Source organism: Corvus cornix, chromosome 2 (genome assembly GCF_000738735.6).
Source record: "Corvus cornix cornix isolate S_Up_H32 chromosome 2, ASM73873v5, whole genome shotgun sequence".
Taxonomy (NCBI): domain Eukaryota; kingdom Metazoa; phylum Chordata; class Aves; order Passeriformes; family Corvidae; genus Corvus; species Corvus cornix.
The window spans coordinates 140,007,462-140,027,405 of record NC_046333.1 but is presented as its reverse complement, the minus strand read 5'-3'; the positions used below and the strand labels follow the sequence as shown (position 1 = coordinate 140,027,405).

Genomic DNA, 19,944 nt, shown 5'->3' with positions numbered 1-19,944 from the left:
AGGAGTATTTCCACCAGATATCTTTCAAATAACTTCCTACCTTTTAGTGGTGAAAATGTTACATCTAAAACGCAGCAGATAATAATCATTACCTTTGTGTCCTGTTTGCTGTTAACTTTGACTCTATGCATCGGGAGGTGACAAGTGATGGCTTTGTTGCTGAGGCAGTGCATTATGTCTGCTTGCACGCTGAACATTGTTAAATGTTCTCCTTTGGTTTTCAGTTTATTGGAAGAGAATTAGAGCTTTGCAGCTAATGTTCAGTGTGATGTAGGTGAGGGAAGTGTACATGGAACTGCACACCCTGGGGAGAAACCCAGCAGGTACAGAACTGAAAGGTCCTTGGTGGTGTGTATGAAATGAACAACTCCTACACCCTATTCACTCTTACGACTTTTTCTTCCACCTTTTAAATAAATCTTACAGACTATATGAAAGACCTTGTAGGAAGAGGAGCAAACTCTTCCCTCCCCCCCCCCCCCCGGGCTTTGAAAAAGGATGATGTATCTTCAACTTACTGTCGCTATAGTATTTTATCATTAATCTTTCTTTGCCAGAGATATTTTTTGGATATGGTTACTTTGGGTGTTGTTTTTCCATATTTACACACAAGCTGAAAATACCTTCTCAGTGACAGTACAGTTTAGAACATACTGTTCTTTCATATTATTTTTAGTCTTCCAGCAGCATTCAGTTTGCAGAGACGTGATACTGGCTTTACTGACACTGTGCAACAGTTTCATTAGGTTACTGTATAACAGAATAATACCAGCTTTATGGAAAGTAAATAAACTGTTAATGTACCAAATGGAAAAACATTCAGGCTCATATAATAATTATTCCTGTTAGTATTTTGTATGATTATTCAATAATCTAAAACCGTGACAATAGAGTTTAACTTTGATAATGTATTTTGTAATGTGCATACACAAAGTTACTTAAGCATAAGGTGGGAATATTTTTGAATGACTTGTATGTGGATATTTATTTCAGATAAGCATTCTGTTAATTTCTTTTGGCTTAATCAAATTTTAAAGTTAATAGAGAGGCTTATTTACTCACTGGAGTTTGAAGATACACCTGAATTTTGCTTTATGCATGCAAAAATAGGCTAATTCTCTTCTATAAATATTTGTGTTTTTTCTGGAAAGTGGAGGTTAGGATGTTGCTTTGAGCATGTAAGAGTTGTTGGTCTTTGCCTTTGTTCTGCTCACATGTTGTACTGTGCTTTGCAGCATGTTTGCTGCACATCCTTCCTGTTTCTTGGAACCCATATCTGTGCAATAAGCAATGTGCATACCCTTTCCTGTTAAGCAAGTGTTCTTTGGTGTTTAAGAACTTGGAGGTGTGAATCACTTATTGATATTTAGGGATTTTTTTTATGCATACCTGAGAAAAGTATGCAGTCTCTGACAAAATTCTTCTTCATTGTAGGGCTGAGTTTTGAGCACTTAGGACTCAGGGTTTTTTACGATCACATTATTATCAATGCAAAAAAAAAACCCAAACTGTTTTAAAGCTTTTTAAACTTTAGATGAGACATAGGATATTTACTGCAGTTGTCATCACTCCATGAGAACAATTTGAGAGCCATACTGCCTTCTCCATTGGCATTCAGTGATAAAATTAGAATGGTTGTTTTTAATCTCATTGTCACAGTAGCTGTTATTAGAAATGGAACTCTTCTGGAAGTGATTTTCATGTGGCAGTGTTCAGATGATGATACAAAGGCAAATCTCTGTTTGAAAGATGGGAAAGCTGAAGCAATAACTGACGTTCATGGTTTGGTTTTGTTTTTTTTTCTCAATTTTATACTTTTAAGTCAGCAGGAAAACTGAGACTCCATCCAGGCTTGGTTCTCTGGCACTAGCTGTTACTAGGAGGATCTGTCTCTGTTGCAGCCCCTTAGCACATAACCAAGTGTTTGCCAGAAAGGCTAAGAGTTTCAGTGTAGAAAAAACTGTTGTGCAAAAAGTTATAAATTATTAAAATGATATGGAAGTCATGTCCGGTAGGGATTTTATTGGTTACTTGGAAGCATCTGTTGAATGCATATGGAAGTCATGCTTCAAGGACACACCCTTAGATGGTGTATTTCAGTTTCGTTGTGCAGGGTACGTTTTTTGAAATAGGTCAGTAGTATCAGATGAGCTCCCGCGCCCTCCTCCCCATCTAGGTCTGCCCTACTTTGCTAATTTTTGAAGGTCAGATGGATAAGGGTAACTGTCTTGCAGTTTTTCTTCAGCTTCAAAATGGTAACAGTCTGGCACAATCTGGTTAAAGAATAGGCTGTTAAATAAAATTGCTCCTGCTGCTTTTGGCTGTCATCTTTAATCTTTTTATAGGAAGCTGTTCGAAGTTGATGCTAAGGAAAACCTTGTAGTTGCAATACACTCCTCACTTGAGCGCCATGAATTTTGAATGATGGTGATTCACTAATACACAGAACATATGTGTCGACTGGATGTTGAAGTATAAATGTATAGCTCTGGTGTTTTGAGTAGAAAATGTTGAAACTGTGCCTGCCTCTACCGCTTCTATATAATTTCCATATGTTGTGCTCTGAAGGAGTATATTCATCAGCTTTCATTCTTGAAATGATGGCTAGATACTGAATTCATTACAAATAATAAATATGAATTATATTGGCAATTTGCAAAAGCTGCCTGAAATACTGAATGTTTTCAAAATTTTTTTGTTCAGTGAGATTTGGGAAATAAAATAAATAATATACTAAGTAGTCCTGGGGAAATGCTCCATCCCACTTGTAACAAGCAGAATATTGGATGTTAATCTCATTGCATCCCTATCACTGCCTCCTGACAGTGTGCTAGTAACATCTAATGCCCTGCCACTCGCACGATTGAGGTCCTGGGGCTGTCTTACAGAAATATTTCCACAAGAAAGTGATTCTGCAGTGCCAGTGGCCTTGGCAGTTTCCATGGGAATGTGCATGAGTCCATGTACTGTGAAATGTGTTATGAAACTTTGTATTGCGGAGAACTACATTATACCAGTGTGTGAACACAGCAATGGGGAGTCTCAATACACGTGTAATGGTGCATTTTTGCTTACATACATAAGCATACACATTTGCTTACAAGTGTGCTAATGGCTTGTGATTAACCCTGGACATGGTTGTTAACCTGAACTGGTGTAAAATTCAAATGTAGAGGGACAATAATGAAGAAGAGTGGTCTATTTGGTAACCTTGATTAAAATTCAGTATTTTTCTGTGTTTTAATAACCTTTTCTTTTCTCCACCGTTTAATTAATTTTTCCTTTGATGTACTGCAGTTTGTGTTTAACTTCTTCCTTTTGCAAGAACAAGCAGCTCACTTGGACATGAGTAAATAAATTACTTAAACAGATATTTCGTGGTACCTACAAGACATTAGCTGATGAATGTAAATTCCTGGCACACTCAAGGAAAACCACAGCCTATGAAAAACCAACATGCCTCTAACCAAAACCCAGTAATCTTCCCTTCTAATGTTGTACTTGTGCAGAAACAGGCTTGGTGTCTTCACTATTTCAGTTCTTAAGTCTGAACTCCACCTACCTGTGGAGTCTTGTCTCAGTTTGTCTTTTCCATCTTATATTTTAGATACTAACCAGTTTTAGTTCTAGGTATTGAGAAATGGTCTCTTTCATGTTCTGTGTCTGGTTTTATATGAAATGAGTGAGTTTTGTAATTTGACATAGCTTTTTTAATAGGCTTTGATTTTGTTTTTTAAATCTTTGTGACTTTGAAAGTATCCCAGTAACAGAATGAGTGAGCAGCTAACCCATGTTTACAGCAGCCGAGCTTGCTTCCCGTGAATAGCGTGTGTGTCAGTCACTTGGCAGTGTCTGTAGGAATCTGGGCTTGAACTGTGGCAACGACCCCCTTGGCTGGAAACTGGGGCTGTTGGAAGGTGCAGCCAGGCTGTGTCGCTGTAAGGAGGCCCCTTCTTGTTAGGTTGGCTTTCCCTCTTGCTTTTAGGGAAATTCTAGAGCTCTTAAATCACAGCTCTTAAAACACAGTAGTTCTTCTTTAAATGAGAAGTAAAGCAACTGAAAGAGCAGGTACTCTAGAAGTATTTTCTGTGGGGCATTTTTGGTGGTGGTTAAAGCTTTGCTTTCAGTTTGTGTTGAATGTGCTGCTGAGCTACACATAATCTGTGTAAGAGTGTTCAGAAAGTGAAAAATGAATGGAATGTCCACTTCTTCTAGACTAAGCTTCAGGGTAAGCAAGGTACAACTTTTCCAGCCATGCCCCAAACAATGCACATAAGCAATTAATGTTCAGGAAGGAGCGATAAAATGCTTCTTGGCCTGTCACTGACTTAAAATTGTGCTTTGAGTCAGCTGCTTACTGAGATAAAGTGGCAAGGGATGTTATATCTGGCTTATGGCTGTGTATGGATATTATCACCTTCTTTGTCCTATTGGAAAATAGCCCCAACCAAATGCTAAAGGAAAGTGAGATGGCTATAAGCAGGAGGTAATATGGAAAACCATCTAGATTCCTATAATTACAGGGTGAAATGGTTCCTAAACTGAGCAGAAGTGACAGAAAAGACTTATATTAAATCAATAATCTGTTATGATTTGAATAGTTTTCTTTAGCCTCATGTACATATTGTGGAGCAGAAAAGTTACTGATGTTCCCTCTTGCAGCTAAGTTATCTGAAGTCTTGAGGTTTACAAACTGAGCAAGTGTTGTGGTTTAAGCAAGTGATATAAGAAGACACCCAGGAAACAAAAAGCTTTGAATGCTTCTCATGTGCTTCCTAATACCAAAAAATGTTAATATAGTACAGAAGCATGTAACATCATTCCCCCCATAGTTCAAGATGGACTATCTTCCATTTAATTTAACATGGATTTCCAGAATGGTTTAATGCTGAGGAGCTACATGAGACAAAATTGTCAGACTCCTATAATTTATCATTTCAGTGTGAAAATAAATGTAGCATCCTCTGCTTGAGGACCACCTCAGATCAATACATATTGTTCATTGTTGGTGAATTTAGGCTCAGCTCCGAGAAACTTCCACTCGTGTCAAAAGGAGATTTTGATTTTTGCACCCGATTGAGATGGTATGAAACGGCATGCATCATTCCATTACGCTTCCTATATAATTATTGTTTTTAAGCCCCAAATTTCTGTCAAGTTCAGAAATAAGCTTTTAACATCTGGTGTTTAATTAGCTGTTGAATGACATAAAATGTAAGCTTACTATTCCAAGAATTGTATTTACAAAGGCTTTATAAATGTTGGTGTTTAGGCTCTAGCGAGTCAAGATAAAGGTAAATTATTGTGGGGCGTTTGAGGTCGTCTGTCCAAAGGATGACTGCTACACTTGCTAGATAAAACAATGAGGGCTAAGTCTCGTTATTTCTGAAGTTGCTGTTCAAAACAACATTTTTCTGAAGTTACCTTGCTTTTAAAGTCTACTCGGTCTTGTCCTTTTGGCCTTAGATTTTTTGACAGAATGTTTAGATTAAGTATCTTTCTGATTGCTTCTCAGGGAATTAAAATACTTTTTTTTTGGCCACCAAACATAGTTGGGACTGAAAATATCTGCCAAAACATTTACTTTTAGGATGTTGAAGGTCTTAATGGAAAACTGTATTAAATTTTTTTTCTTTTACTTCTCCAGAGATAAAATTGGTCTAACAGCTTTAAGAACTTTTATTCTTAGTATGAAGAAGAAAAGAAAAAATGTCTAGACATCCTTCATGTCAAGAATGGTCAAAAATGCAGTCCTGTTCAATAAGAGAATCTAGAAAAATTCAAAGATCTCTGCAGAGGAGCTAGAATATGCATTTAAATGAATTCTGTGTTTATCACTAGAAATTGTCATATTTCTTGAGATTAGTGTAACCTGTAAAATTCAGTTTCACCTCTAATCTTCAGTTTCATAGAATGGTTTGGGTTGGAAGGGACCTGAAGAATCATCTAGTTCCAGCTTCCCTGCCATGGGCAGGGACACCTTTCACAAGACCAGGTTGCTCAGAGCTGCTTTGAACACCTTCAGGGATGGGGCATCCACACCTTCTCTGGGCAACCAGTGCCAGTGCCTCACCACCCTCACAGTTAAGGATTTTTTGTAATAGCTTATCTAGAGCCAGTCTCTTTTGAGTTTGAGGCCATTCCCCCTTGTTCTGTCACTACCTGCTTTTGTAAATCCTCTCTTTTACCCTTGTAGGCTCCCTTCAGGTGCTGGAAGGCCACAACCCCAAAGCCTTCTTCTCCAGGCTGAACAAGCCCAAATCTCTCAGCCTTTCCTCACAGGAGCGGTATTCCATCCCTCTGATCATCTTGGTGGCCTCCTCTGGATTCGCTCCAATGGATCCATGGCCTTCCTGTGCTGGGGACCCCAGAGCTGGATGCAGCACTGCAGGTGGGGTCTCAGCAGAGTAGAAGGGGCGGAATCACCTCCTCCACCTGCTGCCCACACTGCTTTTGATGCAACCCAGGATACACTTGGCTTTCTGGCCTGTGAGTGCACATTGCCAGCTCATGTCCAGTCTCGCATCCACCAGCACCCCCAAGTCCTTCTTGGCAGGGCTGCTCTCCATCTGCTCATCCCCCAGCCTGTGTTGGTACTGGGGGTTGCCCTGACCCAGGTGCAGCACCTTCCCCTTGCTCTTATTAAACCTCATGGAGGTCCCATGGGCCACTTCTTGAGCTTGTCTAGGTCCCTCTGGATGGCGTCCTATCCTGCAGGATTGTCAACCACACAACTCAGCTTGGTGCTGAGCTCATGCCACGACTTTAGATGGTGACAGGTCTTGTGCCATGAAGGTACTTATCCAACACCTATGAGACCAAGGTTATCAACCTGTTGATTTTGTGCTTTTGACATGTTATCTGTCACAGTGCTTCCTAGAACCCATTTCTGTGGACTGCACTGATTAAGTTGGAATTTTTCATGTGTGTCTATAAACATCTGTCTCCTTAATCTTGTGGAGGAGAGTGTTATATGTATCAGACATACGTTCCCTTACTCTTAGTCGTTGCAATGGTATCTTTAATTTACTTCAGAGTTCCTTTTCTCCTGGCAGGAAAGTTGAGAGTTTCTGTTATTGTCTTATCAAGTGGTGCTATACCCAGGAGACAAATCAGTTCAAGGCAAGTTTTTGCTTGGTCGGCTTCCAGAACTTGTCTTTTGTAAGTGTAGGATAAGCCCTTATCTGTAGTGTGTACAAACCTCCTCTGGAACTATTAAAATGTTAGCATTGCTCACGTTTCATGATATCTAGGTTTTTTGTATTTTTTCCCAAGTCTTTGTTTAAAAACAAAGCCATTGCGTGGTTACTTGAGGATTTCAGAACTGTTTAATTGAATTTCATTTTTGCACAGCTAATTGGTTGTTTCAACACGACACCAGTTTAGATTTGCTTTTAGTGTAGGGTGACCTGGGGAAGGAGACGTGCCCACTTAATTAGAGTAAAATGTGGTATGTCTTTATGTGGATATTAGTTGCTAAACAGTTCAACTCTATCCAGAGGTGGCATATGTGCATTTTATGTGTATCAAGTGGATGTTGATTCTGGGCATCTTGGAGTGAAACACAATTGCCTGAGTCATTGTTAGTAATGACCAACGTTGAGATTGATCCATTTACGAAACTGCATTATCAGTTCTCTCCTGAATTTGGTTTATGCTAGGAGTTTAAGTAAAATTGCTCATGCTGAAACACTCAAATATAAAAGTTCTTGGTTTGAGTTTTAAGAATTTGTGTGAAGGCTCCATATGTGATATGGATGTATTCAAAATACATCGCACATTCTTAGCAGTCATAGCTTTCAAGACCCTTTTGCCAAGCTGAATATTGATTACCTTTGCAGCAGTGTTAAGTACTGAGAGGATGAGAGAGTCGTGGCACCTTCCACTTTGGTGCTAAAACCAGCTACATAACACAGAGTTACTTGATTCTCTCCCCATCCTCTTCCCCAGATGCTGGCAATTGATGCTAGTGGTTGTGACCACAAAGCTTTCTTGGGGAGGAAAAAACATTAAGCATTTAAAAAGATATAAATGCTTAATTTAAGACTGTAGATCAATGTGCTACATCATGTATCCAGTGGGCTAGCAGAAGCTCTCTCTTGTTTGATTTCACATGTGTAAGACACGGCACAGGTACTGGAAATCTGGTTTCAATATGGTGATGTTCAGCTCTAGGGAACACTGCCATAAGTGAATCGTCAGTGCTTTGATTTGCTGTTGTTTCTCTTTAGATAAATGCAGAAATGTTCATCTTGGTGTATTCATGTCCCTACAGTAGGATGTTCCCAGAACCCCCCAAAGGCTCACAATACTTGAGCTAAGGGTTCATGTTACACGTATTTCTATAATGAGGTACAAACTTTAGAAATTGACAACTGTCGGGATGTAGTTGAAGTTAAAATCTGGCAGTATGCAGTTAAAATATGTATCTTTGATGTTCTTAATAGTTTCAGAATGGCTTTTAATTTTTTTTTTAATTTTTTTTAGTATGACTTCATTCTTAGTGTTTGAGCAGTACTTTGAAGATTTGGAGATTAGGAGCACTGCAGAACTGCAAGGTTGTTTTTTTTTAATTGAGGATTAGCGGTCATTAAAATCTGACAAATGGCTACTCCAAGTGATTCGGTGTTTTGAACATTAAATTTATAAGGTTTAATTTAGGAGTTTTATTTAGGAGTTACTTGTATATCCTTTTCTAAAGAGTCATTATGTACGTGAATATTTCTTACATGCAAATTTGCTAAATCATGCTGCGCATAATTGTTGACTTGTGTTCAGAGTATTAGAGTTTAGAAATCTGAGGGCTTTTTTTTTTTTACTTGATACATTTTCTCCTTAAGAACATAACCTTTCCTGGCTGGCCAGCTGCATTACTTAAATAACAGTAGCAGTTGAAATGCGGTTTGGTTTGGTTACTGGTAATTTTGTGTAGCTATGGCATAGCAGCGAAAGGTCTACAGGTATTGAAAAACAGGCATAGCTTGTACAAAGGGGCAATATCTCCTATTAGGCTATTGAATAGTTGGATGGGAATTACAGGTGGTATTTGGAAAATGAATCAGCATTGACTGAAAGATGCTTATACTGGTGTTCATTTAGATTTCTTTGCGATTTTTTTTGAAGTGTTATTTGGAAAAATTGGTCTTTTTCAATATGCTGTGTTACTTGCATTGTTTATGTTAACACTTCTTACATTTATTTTCAGACCAGTATAGCTACTCTGATTATGTTCCGATGATTCACAAACATAAAATATTTTTCTTTTAGGAAACGTCTAGATACAACTTAGTGCTCATTTTTCTTGGTTATATGTGGATTATTCAGTATGAAGCACTGGTTTGTACATTCAATCAGAAATATCATGGCACTGGTGTTTGCATAGCTCTTCCTGCTGTATCTAGACTAGCAAACAAATGGAAATGACATTTTTAGTGTTGTAGCTGATGTTATTAGTAGAGAAATAGTTCTGCTTTACACCTGAAGGTCTGTTTTTAGTACTGAAACACAAGTTTCAGAGCACATTTCATGCTGGGTCATATGGTAGTATTTTGGAGGCAGGTTTTTCAATCTGAGTTGAAGAGTCTGCTGTACGAAAGACTGGTGTCTTACGTGCTAAATAAAACTGTCCAGAACAAAGAACAAAATCAAGGATCCTGTGTCATTGGATGTATCTTTTAATAAGTGATTTCGGTAGCTAATGTATTCTCCAGTGCAGGCATAAACACAAACTTCTGCAGTGCCCTAATGGTTACGAAATGCAGAGTATGGAGTTCATGACCTTCTCTGCTCCCTTTCTCAGACTCTGTTAGAAAACAAGGTTGCAGGTAGGCCTAAATCCCTGGGGTCTTTATCTCTGGATAATGTCTGCTTTGGTCTTCAGACTGGAGGTTGAAAACTGCAGACTTATGTAATAGCTTCATTGTGTATTGGGGTAAGAGCTTTGAACTCCTAGTTTTCTTTTGCTGAAAAATCATTGATACTCTGTGACAGCTCATGCGTGTTTCATTTGTGGCTGCTTTCTGTGAGCAATTATCATCAGAAACGCTGCAGCAAATTGGCATCGTATCACAAATGCTCCTGGAATGAAATCAAACAGGCAAACAGCATTCACATTAACAGGGGCAGTCAGTATGCGTAGAGAGCTCAAGAGAAAATGAGAAAAATACTGGAAAAAGTGAAGCTTACGAGACTGTAAAGATGCTGAGAATAGTTGTATAGTAGAGAGCTCTCTGTGCTGTAATCTGGCAGGTGACTATGGAAGACAGGGCTTATGGCAAATATATGATAAACCTTAACTTTACACTAAATTCAAGTTGAGTATTATTTATGTGCTGATTCTGTGGTACATTCATCTTCTACACCCAGGTGATCTCAAACTGGTGGTTGCTGTACTGCTTCCATCACTGTTAAATACTGCTTCACTGCCCTCTGATCTTAATTTGCTTACTGTTTTCCAGTTAAATGGGATGTATATTACCAAAGTATGTCTTTGTGTCTCTGCTCTGTAGACCTGTTTTAACAAATTGGATAAAAAGGTGTGGCTGCAAAGGACTTGAGTGACAGATGTGAATGTGTATGGGAGTGCAATGTTGTATTCTACCTATGACTGAGAAGCTTCAATGCAAGTATATCTAGATGCATGAGGAGGCACAAGTGAGTGATACTGTAAATAAACAAGGAATCAGTGGATGTTAGTCCATTTTGATACTTAAATCCAACTTCGTTGGAAATAGGTATTTCTTTTCGGTTTTACCCTCTCTGCCCTGCCTCCAAGTAGGCTGCGCATGAAGTTCATTTTCCCATTTTAGCCCAAGAAGTCAGTGTATTTGTAAATAATTTCTGTTCTAGTCTCCTTTTTCTTCCATTTAACCTGTATTGAGGTACTTTAATACGTTAGTACTTTAATGGTGTTTTACAAAAAGTGACATCTGCTAATCAACAGAGGAGAAGGCTCAAGTATATGTTCCTGACAAGTATTGAGCTTAACTTCTTTTTTTTTTTTCCCTCCCCTGTAGAATGCTCTCTAAATGCCAGTACTTACACAAGGTCTGTTCTAAGGGTGGTTGAGCTGAAATCTATTAAACTAGTCTGTTTGCCAGCAGACGTTAAAGTAGTATTGCTTTAATGAAGACATAATCATCAGACATTTTCTGTTGCATTTTGAATGGATGGATTAGGGTTTAGTAAAATAAACCCCACTTATGCTGGACAAAGCATAAGTTCTTTGAAGTCTGTGTTTGTGATTCATGTCTTACCTTATTGTAGTTCTAGTTAAGTATAAAATGTTAAGTATGAAGTGTTGCTAGCAAATGACTGGCTATTCTTGAGTGGTTTTGTTCATACTGTTCCAATTTACAGTATCATCTCATGAGAATTTTTCATTGTAGAGTTCAGAGTTAAGGAAGGAAGTGGTAATTATATTGTTAAAAATATAATGAGTAGTTCGTGCATCTTTTTATTTCTTTGTTTTATCATTGATTTTTCTTAAATATTCTATGACATGGCATTCACAACACATAAATTGAACTATCATCTGAAGTAAAACAGCAATGAGATGTTCTTTGGAAGATTAATGCAATTGAAATTTGGTGTGGTCTCCACCTTTTAAAAAATTTCTACCTGTTTCTGAATAGTTTTTGAAGATGTTTTGTTAGTTTCTTGCGCACTGTTTCCCTTAAGAGGGGGCTTATTGGGTCTGCAAGATACTGTTAAAAACTCACAGTTACAGCAACAAGCTAAAGTAAAAAAGATCAATATTTCATTTTAGAATGGTGTTTCAGAAAATTGGTTTAGAACTGCATTTTGATGGTTTGTTTAATGGTCTATTTTTTTCTCCTACAGTATTAGGATGGCTGGCTATTTCTCAACCTGTATTAAAATTTCTGGTGCTTAAGGCAGTAGCTCACTTGGTTTGCAGCTCTAATCTGTGCAACAAATTTAGAATTCCAGATAGTTTGAGGACAAAAAGAATGCATTGCATATTGTGATTTTATTGTTTTGTGTTCTAGGTTGTGTTAAAGATCATTAAACATTACCAAGAAGAAGGACAGGGGAATGAAGTGGTCCAAGGAGTACTGCTGGGTCTTGTGGTGGATGACAGACTTGAAATCACAAATTGCTTCCCTTTTCCTCAGCATACAGAAGATGATGCAGACTTTGATGAAGGTAACAGTTACAGTTTTGTAAAACTTAGGCTAAAAAGAAAATTTGTATGGGCTCGAAAAGACTTTTTTCCCTCACAGTGAGCAGAAGCTTGTATGTACTCAGATTTTTTAAATGGGGCTTGAGGTGTCAGTGTGTTAATCACAGTGCCATCCTGAATATCCAACTTAAAGCTTGTCTTTATAAAGGAAGTTATAGGGGATGAATACTGTATTATATGGACACATTTATTTTAGGATAAGACTGTCCACACAGGAAGTTAAATTAGTTTCCTGTCTATAATTCATAATCACTTTAAAGCTTTTTATGGAAATGGCCGTGCGTATGTGTATGCGTACATACACACACATTGGGATGTAGCTTGGCACATGGATTGCCCCTCCATGGATTTATTTGTGCGTGTTAAGTGTTCACTGAAAGCCTGGAGAACAGAGCTTTGTAAGTTTTAAGAGGCTTTGGCTGACTTGAAGTCTGGGTGATCATTTTGCTTTTCCAAGTGAGCTAGAAAGTAGCATGGGTGGTTTCTATCTGTCTCAGTGTTTTTTGCTGGTCCTAGTGATGTTTTGTTACTGACACTGTAAGTTAGTATGACTGGCTTGGCACAGAATGACATCAAATTTATAAAGCAAACTTAAAAGGCTTACAGTTCTAATCTTGATACTGTAAGTATGTGTATGTGTATTTAATGATACTAGCAGGAAAACTTTATTAGGGCATAAAGAGAGTCAGTTTAACGTCAAGAGTAACTAAAGAGGCAATGTAGTCAAAGTAATTGCAGTTGATTCTATCTATTTTGATAATTCAGTTTGAGCAAGATTGCTTAATCTGTAAGTATAAACTGCTTTTTCTTGCTTATAATGAGATCAGGTATTATTAAATTAATATTTTATCTTATAACCAAAGAATCTTATCCTGCTTTTATAGCAGAGATAATTTTAAGAATTCTTTGCAACTTGGTAAGGTTTTGTAGCTGTTTATTGCTTCTTTTGTGGGATTATACAGTTTGCTCAAAGAAAAAAAAATGCAAAACAGAAAGGAATTTTAATTGTCCTACATTAACATGGTGCTTGAATCAGAACTATATTTTGTTAAAGCTTAAAAAATGTTTTAAAGATTCGTTCTCTTCTGGAGCTCTTCAAAGGATTGAAATAATCTAAATTTTTAATTAGACCCCATGCTTCATTTTTTTTGGTAGAAAACGGCTGAATTTTTTCCATGTAGCTGGTAGGAGAGCAAGTATTGAAACGAATTTCTCAGTGTCGGAGATGGATGCAGCTTACCGTAGGATGGCTCCTATGCTGAGCTGTAAGCCTGTGATCTGGTATGCAGGGTTCAACTGTTCCTGTTTGGGAGAAACTTCATTCCAAGAAAGCAATTTTTGGTACCAGTCTTTCTTTTTCGCTTTTTCAGCAAGTAGGCAATAATCCTGGCTTTAAGTAAGGTCCAAAGGCAAAGCTTCTCTCACCCTTAGCTTTTCAGCTTCATGTTCCCATGCTGTGGGCACAGAAAGCAGAGCAAACTCTAACCCTAGTAGGAAGTGAGCCTGTGGCAGTGAAGCTGATGCTTCTGCCTCCAGCAGTGGTGGGGAATCTGCAGCCAGGTCAGGGGAGCTTGCTGAACCCTTTAAGCCAATTCAGGAGACATTTCCTGTTGGCTTCCATCTTCCCTAGCCTCTACTACATGGATCACAGAGTTACTGCCTCTGTATTCTTCTCAGTGAAATACACTTAAAGAGACTGAACCATTTAGGAAATGCAAAGTGCTCATGTTCAGTCTGCATTCCCTTTGCTAGGGGTCTGTTCAGCCCTTTAACCTATGTGGTAGAACTTAGGAAAGATGAAAACATGAACAAAATGGCTGTTGAGGTTGCCAGCTTGAGCCTTTGGTGTCTTTTTAGGCTCCTCAGAGTTGTCTTCTGTCTTGCCAACGTGAAAAACAATAGTTTTATAAATACCCCGTTTGTTTTCCCTGGAGCTGTGTTTCCCTATGCAAGCATCCTGCCAGATTTTCAAGCTATTTTTTTTTTCTTCTAGATGCAGATAATTCAGGTAGAGAAATCTCTTGTTACGTGCCAGAATGTTCAAATTCAGGATACTAAAAACCAGAGAAAGCAAGGCACCTCCTTCCCCCCAAGGCCTGTGTGTTACTTCAGTACCCTCTCTGTTTTTATGTATTTGCACAAATTCAGGCCCAGAGATACAGAGGGGAAATATAAGGGCCTTGGCACTTCAGCACTGCTGTCACACAGAATAATACTTAACGTTGTGCTCTATTGTCAGGATGATGTTGCATTGTCTTCTGCCTTAGTGTAGGCCTTAGTGGTCTTGAGATGATTGTTGTTAAGAGAATTGAACTTTTGTACAGGAGGGTGATATTTGAGCAAACTGATGGAATATTGGCAAGACAAATTTAAGTGAATGTTTTCCTCTTTTAAGCTGTGCAAATCTAATATAAAACACATTTTTGAGTGCGCTAAGAAAATATCCTTAAATTGAGCTTGAAATAGGTATGCATGACATTTAAGAATCAGTTTGATAAAGATGTATTTAAACTTGCTTGTAACAACCATTTCTTCAGATATGCTTAGTTATACTTTTGTTATGGTGTCATTTTGTCTCTTGCTTCTAACGCCTGAGATAATATCAAATTTCGACTGTTTGCTGTTACAAATTCCTTCAAAACTTAAATTTTTATTTAAAAACGTATCTGAACTTTTTCTTTTCATGCAAGAACATTCTTTAATGCAGCTTGAATTGAACTATTTCTAAAACTACAGAAAACACAAGAGGTTTTTTAGCTTGAAGTAATTCTTATTGGAAATCTGAGGAGGCTATCCACCATTTATGAATTCACAGGTGTTTTTCATCTTAGAAAGTTTCTCCTGCAGTGATGTCTTCCTATGATTCTTTTTACAAAGTGTAATTTTTTTCGTAAGATTTCCTGTCAGGAAAGTCTTAAACACTTGGGTTGGCCTGCTGCAGCATGAGATTTTTAGTGGGGGTGAGAGGGTTCAACCCAGCTCTCTGTTAGAAATCTGTAGGTGAAGTTTAGTTGATGATGTGTGAGCTAATGGAGGAAAATTGCAGAATTGTTGTTGAGTCCTCAGCAAAAGATGCTTCAATGTGAATGTTTGGTATTTTAGGGCTGCACTTTGGGCTTTTGGTAAGGCATTTACTTTTCAGATAATTGTGTTTACTTATTGCTGGTGCACTTAAATCTTCATAGGCATTGACTTTATTTTTCAAAGCACTGATCTTTAATTATATGAAGATACTTTCAGTGATTTACACATACAGCCGCTATTCCTGTGCCCCTGCCTTCCCTTCCCCACATCCTTCGCCCCACAGATTCAACTCTTGTTTAGGGAAAATCATATTTCTGCTGTAAGGATTTTTGGCTTAGTTACTGCTGTGAAATTATGCAGTATTCCAGCTTGTCTTGTTAAGGATTGTTTTTTGAGAAGTGCTTTCACTTCAGGGCACTTCCAAGCCCTTCTCTGAGCATAGTTTTGCTGTCTTTCAGTTAAGGTTTACTAAAAACCTTATTTTCTATATGTTCTTCCTGAGAAATAAATGTGTTTTTCATGTCTGTAAACTTTGTTTCTAAGCAACATGTTAAGTTCAATCCTTTGCACTTAATTGATTTTTTCTTCAGTCATTTTCACTGAGTAGCTTTTCTCCCCACTTAAAGGAAATTTATATTCCCTTCTTGGAAATCCAACTGTTAAAAATGAAGTTTACATCTTGTCACTCATTATAGATGTTGTGAGACATTATTTTGAAACAGATTTATTTCAGTCTGATGTATTTTAGTAACTTAGTTACAAAACTAAGATAATAAATTAAATCCTGTGGTAAATATGCCAGTCGAAACCTCGAGACAGTTCTATAATTATACATCAAAATAAGTTCTGTATGGTTGTAACTTTTTCTTCTTTTATTAGATTCCCTCTGAAATGCTACAGAAGGAAAGCTGATGCTGCCTTCTCACCCTACCCCCAACATGATTTTTATTTTGTTACTTGAGAACATTCGTTTTGGTTTTCAGGTTAGAAGTAGCTAGATGATTAAATGTTCTATTACCTTTAGATTTCTGTGCTTCAGGTTGTATTTAGTTGTGTAATCATTCAGTAACAACTAGAAATAATACAGTGCAACATTTCCACAAACCCACCATTTTTTTAGCCTCAAATGGGTACAGTTGCATGTGGACAAAGGTATTGTAGCTCATAAATAGTGCTTATTCAGGATTTACTTGGCCGGGGCAGCAGCAGTTTGTGCTGCTGAGCCTTACCTGCAATGCTGCCCGTTTGCTCACCTGTGACACGTGGTCCTTGCAGAAGCAGAGGGCTTCAGGTAGAATCACAGAGTTGTCAAGGTTGGAAGAGAACTACAAGATCATCATGTTCAACCATTGCCCAGTACTACCACTCTAACCCCTGAGCCACATCACCCGGGACCAGATCCAGATGCCTCCTAAACACTTTCAGGGTTGGTGACTGCCACCTCCCTGGGCAGCGTATTCCAGTGCCCAGCTACCCTAACACTGAAAAAAAAATTTCTAATACCTAATCTGCATCTCTCCTGTATCAGTTTAAGGCCATTTCCTCTGGTCCTCTCACTGCAGGCATGGCAGAACAGGGTGGCCCCTGCCTCACTGCACCCTTCTTTCAGATGGTTGTAGAAAGCAATGAGGTTCCTCCTGAGCATCCTCTTTTTGAGTCTGAACAAACACAGCTCCATCAGCTGTTCCTGTAAGACCAGTTTTCTAGACCTTTCATGAGCCTTGTTGCAATAGAGTCCAAATGGACTCTGTGAGGGTTGATTTCTTTTGCCAGTATTGCTATAGAAGTCCTGACGTCATTAAATCACAGCCCCCCAGCAGTGTTGGTTCATCGCCTGTCTGTAAAGGCTCCTGTCCAGGCTACATTTTGTCTGTTTTACTGACCAGGAGTCAGAAAATCCTAAACCCTAAATCAAAGGTTTTATCATTGTAGGCGTATCTTGTATTTCTCTTGTATTGTTGCATGACAGACCTTGAACATGCAGTGACTCTAACTTATGTTCTGAATAGGCAGATGCAATTTTAGCTGACTGTTTTTTTCTTCTTTTTTTTGTTTGTATAGGATAATTCTCTTTGGATGTTGTAGCTCATGTGTTTTACTTAAGAAAATTAAATGTTTATGAAATGAAGAAATCAGGTTGCATGAAATTTGAGTTTTATTTCACTAAAGACAGGGACAGATGACCCAAAAGCTCCTAAATCACAGCCTTGGTTCTGGTTCCAGTTGTAGTCCATTTATCTGAGTTCCTCATCCGTGTTTTTCATAAGTCCTGTAGTAATTTAGGAAGAAAGCCTTACTATGTAAATGTTGACTTTTCAATTACTGAGTGCTGGTGAAAGCCTGTCAGGTTTGTGCATGCATTTATGAAGTTTCGCTTTGTTCTCTATGTAAAAAGGATATTGAATTTTGAGGGGGTTTTTTCTGTATCATTTGGGTGTAATGAGTGTGTGAAATAGTCCATAGGCTCAATAAGGTTTAATTTATATAAGGAATTCAGATGATTATGACAGAGGGTGGATGGTCAGTTTTTAAGTACTCAGAATAATCTCATCTGATCTTTGGTATTTATTTTTTTGTGGATTGCCAGAACTGATATTGGAATATACTGATGGACAAAACATTAGTTATTAGTTGTGCTTAATTGTCGTCTAATAAGATGTATCAGATATTCAAGATTCTTTAATAAAACTGCTAATCACACCTGAATTATTTTGTACTTTACCTGTCCCTAGTGCAAGCCCTTGATTTGTTTCCTGAAAGAAAGCTAGTATTGACATGGTTTGTATAATTGTGATGGTTCAGTGGAGTAGCAGGCATGCAGCATGTTAAATGTTTTGCCTAAGTTTTCATACTGTGCAGACTTACCTCTAATGGCTGGAGGTTTTTGTCTTTATTGAGCAGGAAAGAAGAAATCCCAGTAAAAGGCTACTTTATGGGGTGGGGGCCGAAGTGTGCCTTGGGTGTGTGGATGCGTGTACTTGTCTCTATCAGATGCGGCAGTGTATGCCACAGTATGTTTTTGTAGTCACAAGTGCTAAGGAACAGTGCTTTTAATTCTCGTGCCTGGGGCAAGTGAATTGTTGGTGTGTCCCCCCGTGCCCGTGCCCGTGTGTGTGTGTGTGTGTCCCCGTGCCCGTGTGTGTGTGTATGTGTCCCCCCGTGCCCGTGTGTGTGTCCCCCCGTGCCCGTGTGTGTGTCCCCCCGTGCCCGCGTGTGTGTGTGTGTGTGTCCCCGTGCCCGCGTGTGTGTGTGTGTGTGTCCCCCCGTGCCCGCGTGTGTGTGTGTGTGTCCCCGTGCCCGTGTGTGTCCCCCCGTGCCCGTGTGTGTCCCCCCGTGCCCGTGCCCGTGTGTGTGTCCCCCCGTGCCCGTGTGTGTCCCCGTGCCCGTGTGTGTCCCCCCGTGCCCGTGTGTGTCCCCCCGTGCCCGTGTGTGTGTGTGTGTGTCCCCGTGCCCGCGTGTGTGTGTGTGTCCCCCCGTGCCCGTGTGTGTCCCCCCGTGCCCGTGTGTGTCCCCCCGTGCCCGTGTGTGTGTCCCCCGTGCCCGTGTGTGTCCCCCCGTGCCCGTGTGTGTGTCCCCGTGCCCCGTGTGTGTGTCCCCGTGCCCGTGTGTGTCCCCCCGTGCCCGTGTGTGTCCCCCCGTGCCCGTGTGTGTGTCCCCGTGCCCGTGTGTGTGTCCCCGTGCCCGTGTGTGTCCCCCCGTGCCCGTGTGTGTGTCCCCGTGCCCGTGTGTGTCCCCGTGCCCGTGTGGCCGCGGCGCCGGGCGGAGCTGCCGTCAGAGGGCGCTCGTACCCAGCGCACGGCCCCAGCCCTCGCCGCCTTCCCAGCCGGGAGCCCTGGGGGCTGCGGCAGCGCGGAGGGTACACGGTACCTTCATCTGATAAAGTGCACGTAATCTTTTACACAGATGAATTGAGAAAATATGTTACAAAGTGCACTGACTATCCCGGCTCGTGTTTTTTCGGTTCTTAAATCAGCCTAAATGTGCTGTGTGCTCTGAGGCTCGGCATAGATGGGAAGAATTTGATTCAGACCTCCTATGTGTGGGTATCCTAAAAGCAGGACAGGAGCTTGCTTGTTCTGCGGGTTTGCATCTTTGCCTCCCAATTCTACCACGTGTAAGAAAGAGGAGGCAGCAATTGTGATGGAACCCCTTGGCTTATCTACGGGGATTTATAGTACTGAACTGTGCTTGCTCTCTTAAAGATTGTGTATCAACTCTTCCTTTTTGACAGTATTGCACAAACTGCTTGAAATGCTTTGTTTACTGCATTTCTGGATTTTCACGTTGATTTTTACCGTAGGGGCAATGCTTTAAAGTGGTAGGCTAATCCTTTTGTTCAACATCTAATTCTGTATTAAAAAAGAGAAATCATTTTTGCTCTTTAAAGTACCACGCATATTACATTTTATTTAAACCAGGTTCCACTGAAATTTTGCAATTTTGCTGCAAAAGAAGTTAGTGTAATTTGATTTCAAATGCAAAATATTCCACTAGCTCTCAGCTTTTCTATTTTTTTTAAGAAAACATATTTCATGGCATTTTTCCTTGAGCAATTTTAAACAGAAAAACGTAGCCTAAAATCTGTCATGGGTTGTTTGATTTTTTTTTTTCCCCCGTGATTCACAATTGCAGGCATATTATTATCATACTTAATGAACTTCCATGCTGTACTTTACTGAAAAGTGTATTTAAGAAGTTTCACTTGCTTAGCTGGAAAA

General features: G+C 39.4%; 1 protein-coding gene across 1 annotated transcript in view; it reads left to right on the top strand.

Moving 5' to 3' along the window:
* Positions 1-19,944, top strand: part of EIF3H (eukaryotic translation initiation factor 3 subunit H) — a 91,199-nt gene that overhangs the window by 8,422 nt on the left and 62,833 nt on the right. Inside the window, exon 2 of the mRNA XM_039549443.1 lies at positions 12,009-12,165. Within this exon, the coding sequence (XP_039405377.1) occupies positions 12,009-12,165 (157 nt within the window). The remainder of the gene's footprint in view (positions 1-12,008; positions 12,166-19,944) is intronic.